General features: G+C 41.6%; 1 protein-coding gene across 1 annotated transcript; it reads left to right on the forward strand.

The window, feature by feature from the left end:
• LOC8059732 (pentatricopeptide repeat-containing protein At3g12770) lies at window positions 10,030–15,979 on the forward strand. Its single transcript, XM_002459731.2, has 3 exons — window positions 10,030–11,868; window positions 12,371–14,479; window positions 15,386–15,979. The coding sequence occupies exon 1, from the start codon at window positions 10,085–10,087 to the stop codon at window positions 11,603–11,605; it is 1,521 nt and encodes a 506-aa protein (XP_002459776.1). The 5' UTR covers window positions 10,030–10,084; the 3' UTR covers window positions 11,606–11,868; window positions 12,371–14,479; window positions 15,386–15,979.

Below are 16,294 nucleotides of genomic sequence, written 5' to 3' on the forward strand. Positions count from 1 at the left end.
TCTTGTAGGTCTTCATCCACCACATCCAACTCTACCTCCACTTCTAGTATTGGTGTCACTTCTGATGCTTCACTAAAGGTTGAGAATTAGACTCTCAAGAGAGAGGTGGATGAGCTCACTCACGCCCTAGGCAAGGCCTATGGTGGTGAGGCCCGCTTGCTAAAGTGCTTGGGTAGCCAAAGGTTTTATCTCAACAAAGAGGGATTAGGCTATACCCCTAAGAAAGTCAAGGCAGCCTTTGTAACTCACAAGCCTAGCTTTGTGAAGAGCAATGGTCGGTATTGCAATAGATGCAAGCAAGTTGGGCATCTAGAGCTTAAAATGAACAAGAACAAGAAAATTGTTAATGTCCCTTACATTCCATTTGATTCTTGTTATGTGCTTACCAAGGGTGAGAAGGGTGTGCATGCTAAGTTTGTTGGTACACCAATTGTGGGTCCAAAGAAGAAGGCCATTTGGGTACCAAAAAGCTTAGTCACTAACCTCCAAGGACCCAAATAAGTATGGGTATCTAAGAAACATTGATTTGTTTTTAGGTAAACTATAGAGCCGGAGGGAGGCATTGGGTGCTTGATAGTGGGTGCACACAGCACATGACCGATGATGCAAGAATGTTCAATTCAATCAATACAAATTATGACAATGGTGTTGCTAGTATCACATTTGGTGACAATGGCAAAGGCAAGGTCAAAGGGCTCGGTAAAATTGCTATATCCAATGACTTGAGCATTTCCAATGTGCTACTAGTAGAGAGCTTGAACTTCAACTTGCTATCCATAGCTCAACTTTGTGATCTTGGTTTCAAATGCATATTTGGAGTTGATGATGTAGAGATCATAAGTGTATATGGCTCTAACTTGATATTCAAATGCTTTAGATATGAGAATCTATACTTGGTTGATTTCAATACTAGTGAAGCTCAATTATCAACATGCTTGCTCACTAAATCTAGCATGGGTTGGTTATGGCATAGAAGGCTTGGTCATGTTGGAATGAAACAATTAAATAATTTAGTCAAGCATGATCTTGTTAGAGGCTAAAAAGATGTCACATTTGAGAAAGATAAGCTTTGTAGTGCATGTCAAGCTGGAAAACAAGTTGGCAACACTCATCCAAAGAAGAGAATCATGAGTACATGCAAGGCATTGAGTTGTTGCACATGGACTTATTTGGACCAACCACATACACAAGCATTGGTGGAAATAAATATGTATTTGTGATACTGGATGACTTCACAAGATACACATGGGTATTCTTTCTTAGTGACAAGAGTGATGCCTTTGCAACCTTCAAATCATTTGTCAAGTGAATACACAATGAGTTTGAAACAACCATCAATAAAGTGAGAAGTGATAATAGAAGTGAATTCAAGAATACAAGAGTTGATGAGCTTTGTGATGAATTTGGCATTAGACATCAATTCTCGGCTAAGTACACTCCAAAATCAAATGGTCTTATTGAGAGCAAGAATAGAACCTTGATTGACATGGCAAGATCAATGTTGAGTGAGTACAATGTGAGTCATTCTTTTTAGGCCAAAGCAATCAATACAACTTGCTACTATAGCAACCGACTCTATTGTCACCCAATGATGGAGAAGACTCCATATGAGCTATTGAATGGAAGAAAGCCTAATATTGCATACTTTCAGGTTTTTGGTTGCAAATTCTACATATTGAAGAAAAACACTAGGTTGAGCAAATTTTAAAAGAAATGTGATGAAGGTTTCTTGCTTGGTTACTCCACTAGTAGCAAAGCTTATAGAGTTTGGAATTTGGCTAATGGAACTCTTGAAGAGGTGCATGATGTTGAGTTTGATGAAACCAATGGCTCTCAAGAGGAAGTGAGAATCTAGATGATTTAAGAGGCAGTCAATTGGCTAATGCAATGAAGAACATGGATATTGGTAATTTAAGGCCTAGAGAGGTGATTGATATTGAAGATGACAAAGATCAAGTGCTTCCTACCTCAAATATGCAAGCTAGTGGTTCTCATGACCAAAATCAAGCTAGTACAAGTGGTACTCAAGTGCAAGATCAACAAGCTAGTACATCATCTCATGATCAACCAAGTGCAAGCAATCAAGTGCAAATACTCTAACCAACTAACATTGCAAGAGATCATCCATTGGATCATATCATAGGTGATATTCAAAGAGGAGTGCAAACTAGATCAAGACTAGCATCATTTTGTGAGCATTTCTCCTTTGTGTCTCACGTCGAGCCAAAGAAGATATATGAAGCTTTGAGAGATGTTGATTGGGCTAATGCTATGCATGAAGAGCTTAACAACTTAAAAAAAATCAAGTATGGGAATTAGTTGAGAGGCCTAGTGATTATAATGTCGTTGGTACTAGATGAATCTTTCGCAACAAGAAAGGTCAAGATGGGATAGTTGTAAGGAACAAAGCAAGATTAGTAGCATAAGGCTATACTCAAGTTAAAGGTCTTGACTTTGGTGAAACATATGCCCTAGTTGCAAGATTGGAGGCAATTAGGATCTTGTTAGCTTATGCTTGTGCACATAACATCAAGTTATGTCAAATGGATGTGAAAAGTGTATTTCTAAATGACTATATCAATGAAGAAGTTTATGTTGAGCAACCTCTCAGTTTTGAAGATGATAAGAAACTTAACCATGTTTACAAGCTAAGAAAGGCATTGTATGGTTTGAAGCAAGCACCAAGAGCATGGTATGAGAGATTGAGAGATTTCTTACTCTCTAAAGGTTTCAAGATGGGCAAGGTTGACACTACTCTCTTCACCAAGAAGATTGACAAAGACTTGTTTGTGTTGCAAATCTATGTTGATGATATCATATTTGGATCAACCAATCAAGAATTTTATGAGGAGTTTGGGAACATGATGGCTAATGAGTTTGAGATGTCAATGATTGGAGAGCTTAGTTACTTCCTTGGTCTTCAAATCAAGCAATTGAAGAATGTCATATTTGTGAGTCAAGGCAAGTACATAAAAGACATGCTCAAGAAGTTTGGAATGGATGATGCAAAGGCAATTATCACTCCAATGGGAACAAATGGAAGCCTAGATAGTGATACAAGTGGAAATATGGTGGATCAAAAGTTGTATTGGAAGCCTACTCTATATGACCGCATCAAGACTGGATGTCATGTTTAGTGTATGCATGTGTGCAAGATTTCAAGCCTCACCAAGAGAAAGTCATTTGAAGGCAACAAAGAGAATATTAAGGTACTTGAAGCATACACAAAATGTTGGCTTGTGGTATCCCAAAGGTGCAAAGTTTGAACTTATTGGATATTCCGATTCTGACTATGCGGGATGCAAAGTTGAGAGAAGAAGCAAATCAGGCACATGTCAACTATTGGGAAGATCACTTGTCTCATGGTCATCCAAGAAATAAAATAATGTTGCACTATCAACAGCCAAAGCGGAGTACATTGCGGTCGGTAGATGTTGTGCACAAATCATATGGATGAAGGCGACCTTGAAAGGCTTTGGAATCAACTTCAAGCAAATGCCATTGCTATGTGACAATGAAAGTGCTATAAAGCTCACTAACAATCCGGTTCAACACTCAAGAACAAAGCATATAGATGTCCGCCATCATTTCATAAGAGATCACCAAGAAAAAGGAGACATTTGCATTGAGAGTATAGGCACCGATGATCAACTTGCTGATATATTCACCAAGCCACTTGATGAGAAGAGATTTTGCAAGCTAAGAAATGAATTAAACATACTTGACTTCTCAAATATGTTGATGCACCCCCACTATATGACATGCCTCTCCTTCGAGCAAAGCAAGGTAAAATTGATTGACATGTCATTCATTCTTTGCTACGAACTTGTTTAGTGCATCTAGTCATTCCTTACATGTCTTAGGGTCATTCATGAAAATCAAATGAATTTGATGCTTGTATGGTACTACTATTGCTTCAATGCTTGACTTCATCTAGTGATAGCATATGACATGTTTTTGGGCTTGCAATCCTAGTGTTTGATCTAGAATATGAGCTATAAGTGTTTAACTCAACATGGTACAAGATAACCCTTATTTGGAGGTGTGAAAAAGCTTGTCCTTGGATCAAACCGAGTTAAATATCTTAGGCAAGTAATATAGATTGGAAAAATTTTGGGAAAATAATCTCACTTCACATGGTTTTACACTAACCTATCTAAAATTTGAGCTCACCTTTTGTGGTCCTTGATGACAAAGGGGGAGAGAATTTCCTAAATATTTGATAAAAGGGGAGAGAAATTACAAGTATAAAGATAAGGGATCAATTAAAATTTTGAAGCACACAAGTAGGGGGAGCGAGCTCATAAACTTATATGTCGCATTTGAATGGGCATCACATATGTTTGCTTGCATTTGCATTATCTTTAGAAGTTTTCTCTCTGATACCTTGCTTGTGTGGTGTATGCTAGTGTAGGTTTGATTGATGAATCGAAGAGCTAGCATGCATAGGTAGTGTAACTAGACTTTTAGTTGTTTCACAAGTGGTACTAGAACCTTATTTATAATGTTGATCTCACAGGGTGTTCTAGTCTTGTGAATGTCTAGTTACTAATGGTGCTAAGGATGATGTATATTGGCAACTCTGATTGGTATCACGCTTCAAAGGTCTATTCTTTACACCTTAGCATCATTTGGTAGAAACTGACTCCTATATTTCCTATTCAAGCATATGTGCAAGCTTTAAAAACCAAACTCTTAGCACATATGTAGGGGGAGCAATTGCTACCAATTTGGGTTTATGAAACTTGTCCATAACCTTTGCACATGGTAAAATGCTTGGGCAAGCAATATGAATCCAAGAAATTTTTATTGAAAATCTTTGTAAAAGGGTTGTCATCAATTACTAAAAAGGGAGAGATTGAAAGCCCTAGTTTGGTTTTGGATAATTGATGAAACCCTAGTACTAACATCTATACTAAGTGTGTGTGGACTTAATGAGGTTGGTACATGCCAAGTGATGGAGCAAGTGATGATCATGGTGATGATGGTGATGACCACAAGATGATCAAGTGCTCAACTTGGAAAAGAAGAAAGAGAAAAACAAAACCCTATGGAGATCAAGACAAAGGTATTGCTTAGGGTTTTAGTTTTGGTGATCAAGACACCATAGAGGGTGTGATCACATTTAGGATAGATAGCCGTACTATAAAGAGAGGAAGTCTTTGGCTAAGCGGTTATTGAGTGCCACTAGGTGTCATTGTTCATGTGCATGCATTTAGAACCTAGTGAGCTAACTTAACTCCTTTGAAGAAAATGGTTGTGAAAATGCTAACACACTTGCACTTGTTGGTACACACATGGTGGTGTTGGCACACTTTAAGAAGGAGGTGGAGTTTGAAAGGTAGGCAGGGGTTTGGGTTCCTCTCTCCCTCCTGCCAAGCTTGCGAGGCGGTGACTCCATGTTCTGCCCAATGAAAGAGCCAACGGCTCTATTTGTTTGAGGGGCTTATAAATACATGTTGGCCGTCTTGGAGCTCACCCCCTTGGCATTCTTGACTACTTGACATTCTTGTGAGCCTAAGCAAACACCTTCCACTCATCTCCATAGATTAACCATCTTTGTGAGATTAGGAGTGATTCCAAGTGCATTTTCTTGAGTGATTGCATCTAGTGGCACTTGGGGGTTGATTTGGCTGTGGTTTTCTTGTTATTCTTAGTTGTTGCCGCCTCCTAGATGGCTTGGAGTAGTGGAGGAGCATTGGCATGAGTTGGTGATTGTTCGTGGCTATCTCCTAGTGATTGTGTGGTGTTTTGTACCTTCCCCAGTAGAGAGCCGAAAGGTAACTCTAGTAGCTTGCTCGTGTCATTGAGTTACCTCACTTTTGGGTTGGTTCTTGCGGTGTCCTAGTGAGGACGAGGTTCATGCTACACCTCTTAGCTGCCGAACCACCAAGTGTTTGTCAACACAATAGGGACGTAGCGTGCCGACAAGCACGTGAACCTTGGGAGAAAAATGAGTGTCTCAATTATGTTTGATTGGCATTCTCCCAGTGCTTGATTGTTCATATATTGGTGATTGGTTCATCCCCTACACGGCGGCATAAATATCTCTTCCTCTCCATTTACTTATCGTAAAGTAGTGTAACTAGTTTAGTTGCTAGTCTTGCCTTGTGTAGTTAAGCTCACTAGTATAACTTGTAGAGACTTAGTTCTTGTGTGCCTAGTGATCATAGCAACTAGAATTGTTGGTTAGGTGGCTTGCAAACACTCCTTTTAGAGCTAGAGCAAAAAGCTTTGCTTTGTTATTTACTAAACTTTTATTTTAGTGAGTTTGTAGAATTTTTAAATAGGCTATTCACCGCCCTCTAGCCATATTAGGACCTTTCAAGGGGTTACAAGCAAGCTGCGAGAGAGGGAATGTGACCTGGGTCTCGACAGTAGGTGTGTTATGCGTATGAGTGTTCGAGTGAACCGTGGAGTGGTCGTTGTGATGAGGTGTTGCTGCTGCCTGTCCCTACCTTCCTTTTTATAGTCATAAGGGGAGTCAAGGTTTACATGTGCTGTGTTATAGTTTACTACTAGTGTACAGGTTGAGGTGTGGTCTCGGTACTGTAGCGGTAGGATGCCCCATCCTCAGGGCTGTAATCGCGGCGTGGTGTTCTCTGTTGATTATGCCAAGCCATCCCTGACGCTGTGGATTTGATGTTTGATCCTGCTCACGCCTTTATCAAGTCCTATTCAAGGTCATGGCCTTCTCCTCCGAGGCGTCTTCCCTTGACCAGCGCTTGGATATAGCAGTAACCATCATAGCCACAATGCTTAAGATTTGATGTCTCCCATCTCTCTTGACCCGTCGTACGCATAGTGACAGACGTCAGGTGCTGCAGTGACAGGAGCAGGTAGCACAACAAGCGTCTTTCCCTGCCGCGGTATGGGTAAAGGCATGCATTTTGTCCCGTCCATGGAGCTGTGCGCGGGAAGCCTGGGAATAGGAGAGCCAAGCCGAGACCAGGGGTCAGGCGAGTGTTGACGGTCCTTAAGCACCAAATTTAATCATCAAATAAATAAAGAAAAAGATCCAAATGCAACCAACACCCAAACTTAGAGTTTTATCTGACAGAATTCCACGAGTTTTGGTGTTTGTCTATTTCTGCAGGGGGTTATCAGGAAATATGGAGGAAAGGACCACACGTCGGGTTTACATAGAGATATTAACGTGTGCGGCAATTTTCTATCATCTAGAAGACTCCAGAAGCCACGAGAACGAACAGGAGGCCGAGTGGGCCCGGGGGTAGGGCGCCCACCCTCCCCCGTAGGGCGCCCGCCCTGCCCTGGCGGCCAATCAGCGCCCGCCTCGCGGATTATGCTCCACCGACCTAAAGGATTAAGGAAAACCGTGCGATTAAGGTCGGTTTGATCCGATGGCCCACGTTCATTTGGAAGGGCTATATAAGCAGGCCCCTTGGCCCTTAGAGGAGGCATCCTCATTCTCAAACCCTAATTTATTCATTCATCCAAGGAGGAGAGTCTCTGATCAAGCCCTAGATCCACCACATCAACTAGATCTCTAGTTTAATTAGCATAACTACATAGGATTAGAACTAGAAGGAGTCAATCTTTGATTGGTTTTTGGATTTGTCAAGAGGATTCTTGGTAATTCCTCTACTGTTCTTCATTTGTTCATCATTGTTCTTCAAGATTATGAATATGACTTTGCTCTATTTCAATATATTGATTATGACTTTGCTCTACTTGTTTATATTTGCAATTATATCGTTCTTAGTTTATCATGGTTATATACTTGGCTTAGTTAGATTGGAATTATATAAATGTTTAGGATCGTATAGTGTTTATCCATCGGGTCCATGGGTAAATGATAAGTATTGTGTAGACATGGTGCCTATACCGTATTTATTTGCTATTGTACCCTATATGCCGGATCGCGGGGTAGTTCGCGGTGGTGACAGCTTCGTTGATACTTATATAGTCCCCCTCCCATGTATAAGGCAGGCAGAGCAACATTATTACAGGGGAGTGATTGCTATATTTCTCATCTTCCTTGATAATATCACTATGTATGGGCGTAATCCTGTCTCGCAATGATTGCCAAGTATAATTGCACTAACTATGATATGCTTGACTTTATAGTTAAGAATAACTTAGGAAATATTTTTGTAGTTCATCCTAATTCCATGCTAATGACTTGCTAGAATATATGTTGAGGTGCTTATCATTATCATATGTGGCTAGTTATGCTGATCAGATTAGTTATCCTTGTCACCATTCATACTTTATCTATATTTTATATGACATTTATCCCTGTATTGATGAGATAGATGAATGCTCTCTATTACACATGTGATGATACTCACTTCCATATTTCATTCCAAAATCAACATTGGTGTTAGTAATCTCTTCCCAGTGGTAAAAATATAAATAACGATACCTGGAATACTTCCCGGTTAAAATGCTATATCGGTATTAATCTGTGCGCTTGGAGATCCCATTCATTATTTATTCAGAAGAGCAATTGCATATTTTAATACCGCGTCTCTTATGTCATGCTGGGGATGACAGCTTGGCTTAAGTGGCATGAGAGATAGGTTCGGCATTTTTGGCGCCGTTATCAGAAATAGAAAACTAAGTCTACCTTTGGTAATAACGTTAAGAATGCCCAACAGCGAGTCGGAGAATCTATCCGAGACCAGGGTCGGGCGAGGCAGAAAGATCTTCCGACCCCCAGGCTCGGGCGAGGCGGAAAGATCTTCTGACCCCAGGCTCGGGTGAGGCGGAAAGACCTTCCGACCCTCTGGCTCGGGCTCGAGCGAGTCGGAGGGAGTCCTTCTTACATTAGGGCCCGTTCTGGGCCATAGGGGAGTTGTTGCGGCCCATTCGGGGGACACTTCTTAAGGTTTGTGGGCCTTGTGCAGCTATTTTGGGCTTTTGTATTTGTTTACTTGGGGTGTCCAGGTTTACGGTATGCGACAAATTGCAAGCAGCTTTGTGGATGCCCATGAAAAACAAAACAGAGTTGTTTAATTGCTAATAATGCTAATTTGATCATACACAGTTCAGATGAACGAAAGCACCAAGTAGCATGTACATGGCGTCCTTGGCTTGGATTCTATCAAGCCGAGAACCCAATTAGACCAGACCATAATCTTTGGAAAAAAGAACATGAATACACTTACTACCTCTCCATCTCCATCCTTAAATAAAAAGATAGGAGTACTTACAATTTTAGATTTAGATTGAGTTAAGCTTTCTTGAATTTAACCTAAATATTATTGATATTTACAACTCCCAAATAAATTTAATGAAAAACTATTTTACTACCAATCCATTGATACCATATTATAATAGTTACCTTTCTACGTCCCATATGGTGTCGTTAAACGAGAAAAAAAATAGAATAGAAGAAAGAATAAAAAAGAAACTAAAAATAAATAAATGAAAAAAATAATTATGCAGAATAAACAATAAAATAAATATTGATAATATAAAAAAGTAATAAAATACATTGAGAACAAAAAAAGAAAAAAGAAAAAGAAATCCTCAAAAAGAAAGAAATAGAATAAAGGAACGTACATACCTTGGACCTCCCGGCACATCTCATCTCTGACGCGAACGTCCGTTCTGAAGATTACTAGCCCGAGCTCGCAGAAATATAGATAGGCCAACGCACGATGAAAATAAATGGCTGCGCTCGCGCTCGTGGGAGGATGAGTCCGACTGGTCGGCAGGGATGAATGCCGCAATTCAAGACTTCGTTTCGTGTCTACATTAGTTTATTACTGGATTGGGTTATTTCTTTTTTGTCCTCCGCTATTTAAAACTGGGGTGCGTCGTATCCAATAATAAAGATGAATCGTGTATGCCGTGGGCCTAAGTTTCCGAATTTCCCTATTCGTTCCCTCCCCTTTGGGCCTATGTTTCCGAACTTCCCCATCACAAGGCCCACTGGAGTGTACCTTACTCGGGCTGGGCGCTAGAGAGGAATTTGTCACTGAAAAAACGGCCTTTTGTTTTTTTCCCATTTCCATTCCCCGCGCCGCGGGGCCGTCTCTTCGCCCAACCCAGCCAAAAAATTCTAACCGCCTCGTACCGCCACGGCCGTGGCCCGTGGCCACCTGCCGTGGTCACCATGCGCCCGCTTCCGGCGTCCGTGGCGTCCCGACTGGCGGCGGTGCTCGCGGACCCGGTCGGCGTTCCGCTGCCCGTCTTCAACTCCCTCCTCTCCGCGCTCGCCGCCTCCGTGGACCCCTCCCACGCGCACCTCCCGCTCCACCTCTTCCGCCGCCGCCTACTCCCGCTCCGCCGCCCCGACGCCTTCACGCTCTCCGCGCTCACCTCGTCCCTCCCCTCGGCCTCCGAGGTCCTCCACGCCCTGGCCCTCCGCCTCGGCCTCCTCCACGCCGACCCCGTCCTCGCCAACTCTCTGCTCCGTCTCTACCTACGTCCACCCGTCCCCTGTCCGGGCCTCGCGCGCCGCCTGTTCGACGAAATGCCCGCGCGCACCGCGTCCTCCTACAACACCCTTATCTCGCACTCGCACTCGCCTGATGACGTGTGGGGCATCGTGCGGCGGATGGTCGCCGACGAGTGCGCGCCAGACCGGTTCACTGTCTCAGCCGTGCTGCCCGTGTGCACTTCTGCACGATGGGGCAGGGAGCTGCATTGCTACGCTGTCAGGGATGGGATGTGCCGGGAGGATGATTTCCATGTTAGCAGCGGCCTTGTGTCCATGTACTGCAGGGTTGGCCACCCGGACTCTGCACGAACGGTTTTCAACAGGATGGAACGGAGGAACGTGGTTTCCTGGACTGCCATGGTGGGAGGGTACATGGAGAATGGTATGTTTGAGGATGCCGTGGATTGTTTCCGGGCGATGTGGCTGGTCGACGCCATTCCACCAAACAGGATCGCGTTGATTACTGTGCTCTCAGCCATTGAGGCCCTCTCGGGCTTGGCAGAGGCGAAGCAGGTGCATGGTTTTGTGGTGAGAATGATGATGCATGCTGAGGTGCCGCTGAACAATGCTTTGATTGATACATACGCAAAGTGTGGGGCCTTGCATTATGCAAGGCGGGTCTTTGATGATACCAGTTGGTGCAAAGATGTGATCTCATGGGGTGCAATGATTTTGGGTTATGGCATTCATGGTATGGGTGTCGAAGCAGTTGCTTTGTTCGACCAGATGCTTTCCTCTGGGGTTAAACCTGACAGTATAATTGGACTTGGTGTTCTTTCAGCCTGTTGCCGTTCAGGTTTGGTGTTGAAGGGCCTTGATACATACAGCTCCATGGTAAACGATCATGGGGTTCATCCAACTGAGGAGATGTGTGCCTGCATGGTTGATTTACTTGGCCGATCTGGGCATGTTTACCGTGCCTTTGATTTTGTGAAGTCAATGAGTGTGGAGCCAGGCCCTAGTGTCTGGGGAGCACTTCTGGATGCCTCTGTCAAGTACGGCAACAAAGAAATCCAAGATCTGGCTTCCAGGTCTCTTCTTAGATTGGAACAAGGGAAACCATCAAATCTTGTTGCAGTATCTAACCTAAACGCCTCTTCAGAAAGGTGGAATATTGTTGAACAAGTTAGGGATACAATCAACCAGGGATCATTGAAGAAAAGAACTGGTTGTAGTTGGGTAAATCCAACATAGGTTAACAATACTTCTTCGAGCGACTTACAGATAGGTTTTCGGCGCTTCTGATCTCAAGTGTACACATCAGATGGCTATGCCCTGGGAGCAATCACATCATATTGCACAAATTACTGGAAGGTGTATTGAAGCTGCAACAACAAAGCTGCAATACTTGTATATTGATAGATGAGTAGATTATGACACATCTACTGTTGGAGCCTTTAAACAAGAACTGCCTTTTACCATGATGTCAAAATTGTCTGCAATCTCATCTTTTCCAGGTAAATTTTGCTTCTACGTTATTTGAGGTATAGAAAATTTTTAATTGCTTCAGAATTTGGTGTTTTCCTCCATCCATGAGGCTAAATTGTACATGTATGGTAGAACAAGGAAGTTTAAGCTTACAGAGGGTTTCCCCAAGCTGACAAGTTTATCTTCTACCTGCAGGCTGTTTTACAATAGGATTAAATTTTGAGACATTTGTAACAATGTTATAGTTATGTTCTTTTTCTGTTGAGCTAGTCTTTATCATTTTTCTGTGTTAGCATCCTCACAGATTACCAAGCATCATTTAGTTTCTTTGTTTGTTGCAATATGTCTAATGTGTGTCCTATTCTCCTTTTTCTTTGACACTCATACTGATAACAAGAGCAACAGGAAAAAAGTGTTTGACTGCTTATTTTGTAAATATGCTGAAGTAACAGTCCCACAATATGATTGGCTTATTAAATTTGGATGTGGGTTGATCATAAGGTTACTGATTGACTTTAACATATTTGTTAGGTCTTACAATGAGCTAGAGTAGTAGAAAATGATGAAGATCTGTTCCTAGTTGAACAATTTGTGTGAACAATCAAGCTGCAACTTGAGGATGCATGAAGCCAACTTGATATTCAGCGATTTTATCTTATATAAAGGCTCATGATAACTTTGCATCAAGGTCCATCTCCTGTTCCTGGGTCCTGACTGGTTGGCGCCCATATCTCAGTTTTATATGTTCAGTTTGAAATTACTTGCTGCATTGTTTCACAAGTCAGTAGAGGATATGGCTGAAATTTGTTGCTTAATTGAATGAACAACTGTTGGTTGATGCTTTGTAAGAGGTCCACAACTGTTGGATGATGCTTGTAAGAGGTCTTGGTCATGGATTCACAAAAGGTCTATCATATCATAAATGCTTCATGCTTGTGTGGCCTTGTCAGTTGTAACCTACTACTACAACTTTTGACTTTGCTTGGATAACACTTGGCTGGTTCATGAACCTGGTTCAAAATTTGCTTGGCTGTGAATTTGCATATCTAGGTTAGGCCATTTACATGAAGCAGGACAATTGCAGTCAGACCAGATTGAATGAAACCATAAAAGAATTGCAAGAACAAGAAGGCAAAAAATCCGATGCTTATCATGTTCCTTTACTTCCTGCATCTGCATAAGTGGCACTATAAGAATGTGAAACATTGTCTCAAAGGTGCATGTTCTTTGCTTCTTTTGTTTGTGCAAACTACATTTTTTTTTGTGGTCAGTCCTAATTTATACACTCAGGCTATGTGGCTGAGGGTTCTTAATTATAATGCCTTGGGGATGCCATTCCCCAGTTTTTTTTTTTTTTTTTTTTGGCTTGTCGGTAGCTGAACTAGTTTAGGTGCTGTAATAGGTCATGACTTTTGTAGGTATGAGAGCTTCAGCAAAGTGCCCTTTTGTAGGTATAAGAGTTTCAGCAAAGTGCCTTTTGTAGTTATAAGAGTTTCAGCAAAGTGCAGTCTAGATTCTTGAAGTGATGGAGCGAGAAATGCAGTGCTCAGTCCATGATTAGAAGTGATGTATTTGTATTAACTAACTTTTGATTTGTTCAATGCAATAACATGTCTACCTCATGTGGTGAAGTCTCTGGAGGAGTATATGGTTGTTATATGGGGTCAAGGTTTTTGTCCTTTGATTGAAACTTGGGCCTATGTCTATGTTTATTCAGCAATCTTGATAGCATAGCTGTAGAAACATTAAGTATCACATCTTAGGGTTAATCGCTACTGATGCAATTGTTTGTTTCTTGCATTTAAAGCTTGTGTTCTTCTACTCCAACTTGGTTGGGATTAAAAGGCTTTGCTGTTGATTGTGGTCTGTGTTCAATTGCTGATAGCCTGATACTCAATGATTCAAATATGAGATACATGAATAAAGAAATATAATTGTATAACCTATTTCTAAGTAGGTATCTTTATGTAACATGTTGTTGAGATTTACATCTTTGTCAGTCAGTTATAAATTATAATTCTCTGATTATTGTTCTGGTCTAAGAAATGCTATTTGTCATGCATCGATCCCAGGTTTGGCTAAAGGGCTAGTTAGATTGCCACCAGTGCTTGTGAAGGATAGGAAATTTCTGGGAATTGATATGGTTCATAACTTCATATAATTTGTCACTAAAAAAATTTTCTCGACTTGTTTGGCCCCCAACTGCTTGATCATGATCATGTAACTTCCACATTTCCCCGTTCACACATGTAGGATGAGTATTTGGCGGTGCAGTTATTATATATAAAGTGCATGGATCACAAATACATGTACTGAAGTTACTTCTACATGGTTCAATTTTTCTTCTGTTGTGCTGTTTGTTGATGAGTTTGTGCTCAGATGCATGTTCCGCATGCTTGATCATGATCATGTAACTTCTACATCTCCCCATTCACACATGTAGGATGAGTATTTGACGGTGCAGTTATTTATATATAAAGTGCATGGATCACAAATGTTACTTCTACATGGTTCATTTTTCTTCTGTTGTGCTGTTTGTTGATGAGTTTGTGCTCAGATGCATGTTCCGCAACCGTTTGCAGATGCCATTTGCAGTGTACACATGGAAAAGACATACAATCAGGAGGCCATTTGAGCAATGTAACTAGAACATGATACGACATGCCTTCCTGTTAGTTTTATAAATTTTGCTGGATATGTAGCATGTTTTTGTCCAAGTCCTTGTTCAATGGTCTCAAAGAAGTCCTTAAGCAGAGCTGTATGGAAATATTACGACCTGTCCATTTATTTGTATCTCAGTTGCCATCACACATCTAGCATTATGTAAGATGTGATGGGCAAATGATAACCAGCCATTCAGCATATTTTGTTATGCACTATGCACCCATATGACCCATACTGTGTCCAGAATAGAGGTTGTTAACAGTCTAACGCTTTGCTTTGGTGTCCCAAAAAAAAAACCACTTGCTTGGACTTAAATATTTTAAAGCTCTGATACATGTGCTGGATTTGACCCTTTGCTTTATTTTTAGTTTAAGCATACTAGCCTCTAGGATCATAATTTGTAAAGGGCACTTTTAGAGTTCTGTATAGAGCATTCTCTTGGTAAAAACTGTTTCATTTTGGCATTTTGCAACTGTCTTTAGTGTGTGTCATTTTCAGATGATATCAAAATAGTAATCATTTGAAGGACATGCTTCTGTTGTGTTAGCTTTCCCTGTTCTGTTTGCTCCAGGAAGGAAAACAATGCAATACATAGTTTTTATTGACACTAGAGCAGCTAGCCTTCACATACAATGTGGAGATCAAACTATACATTTCTGATAAATGGAGGTTACTTTTGGGCGTGCATCTTTTATAACACTTAGGAAAACAAACTATGTATCCTGCATTGCTATGACATCATGGAGTGACTTTTTTATCTTCCCATTTATGCCTAGTAATACAATTATTATTGCTTGTTCCCCATTGGTTAGTTCTTTTGGCCATGATGTTGTTTGATTCCCATAGCAATGCTCTCACGGACGTGTCTGGCTCTGATTTCAGGGAAATTCAATGAACAAACAGATCACAGGAGCGGAAACAAGAAGTCAGATCACCATGTTATCTTCGGAGCGAATCTATCATCATGTTCCAGTTGGTATCTCACGTACCTCCTAATGTTCGCCGTAAAGAGTTACTCTTTGCTCTGGTTCTGGCCATGAACAGCCTCGCCATCTGGTTCCATCAGCCCTTTCCTTATTGGATGACCAGGCTTGTTCGCTTTCAGAGGTGACAGCAGGTTTGGTCTTGTGACCCTTTCGAGAATATCATGACTCACACGGATTGAGATCTTGTGATGGTTGCAAGGACTGCGCGCCCGGCTCCCATGTTGTTGGTTCCGTCCTCGCGATCACATGCGTGCAGAGGAGTGTCATCTCAGATTTAAGCAAGCTCCTGACTGGAACGGCTTGAGGCGCTGTAGCCTTTCGTCGGGGATCATTGTTGGTGCCGCGTCATAATTGTTCCCCGGTCTTAGCATGCTCTGTGTAGGGGCTGCTAGATCTCTTCTGTAGGCTGTTCCCTTGATTTAAAAGATGGCGGCATGTTAATGGCATGATGATTAGCCATTTAATATATGATTGGAAAGGTCCAACCGCACCGCGCATAACTGTCCTGGATGCACAGTGTCATCCGCTGGTCTGTTGTGTTTCATTCCCGCTTCAGTTTTGGCTCGAATTTTGCTCTTTTAATGTCTGACTGCTGAATTTGCTGTCTTAAACAGGTAATTCTTGAGAAGGCAGCGGTGGCAAAGATTGGTTTCGAGTGTTGCATGTGCATTACAGTATCAGGTACGCGGTTTGCTGTTTGCGGTGGCCTCTTTTTCTTTATTGATTGATATGATAATCTACAACCTGCTGGTAGTAGTTGTCGATGAAAAATCTCATATTTACATAGGAGTTACATAGGAGTAGA

The sequence above is a fragment of the Sorghum bicolor genome, chromosome 2 (assembly GCF_000003195.3).
Source record: "Sorghum bicolor cultivar BTx623 chromosome 2, Sorghum_bicolor_NCBIv3, whole genome shotgun sequence".
Classification (NCBI taxonomy): Eukaryota; Viridiplantae; Streptophyta; class Magnoliopsida; order Poales; family Poaceae; genus Sorghum; species Sorghum bicolor.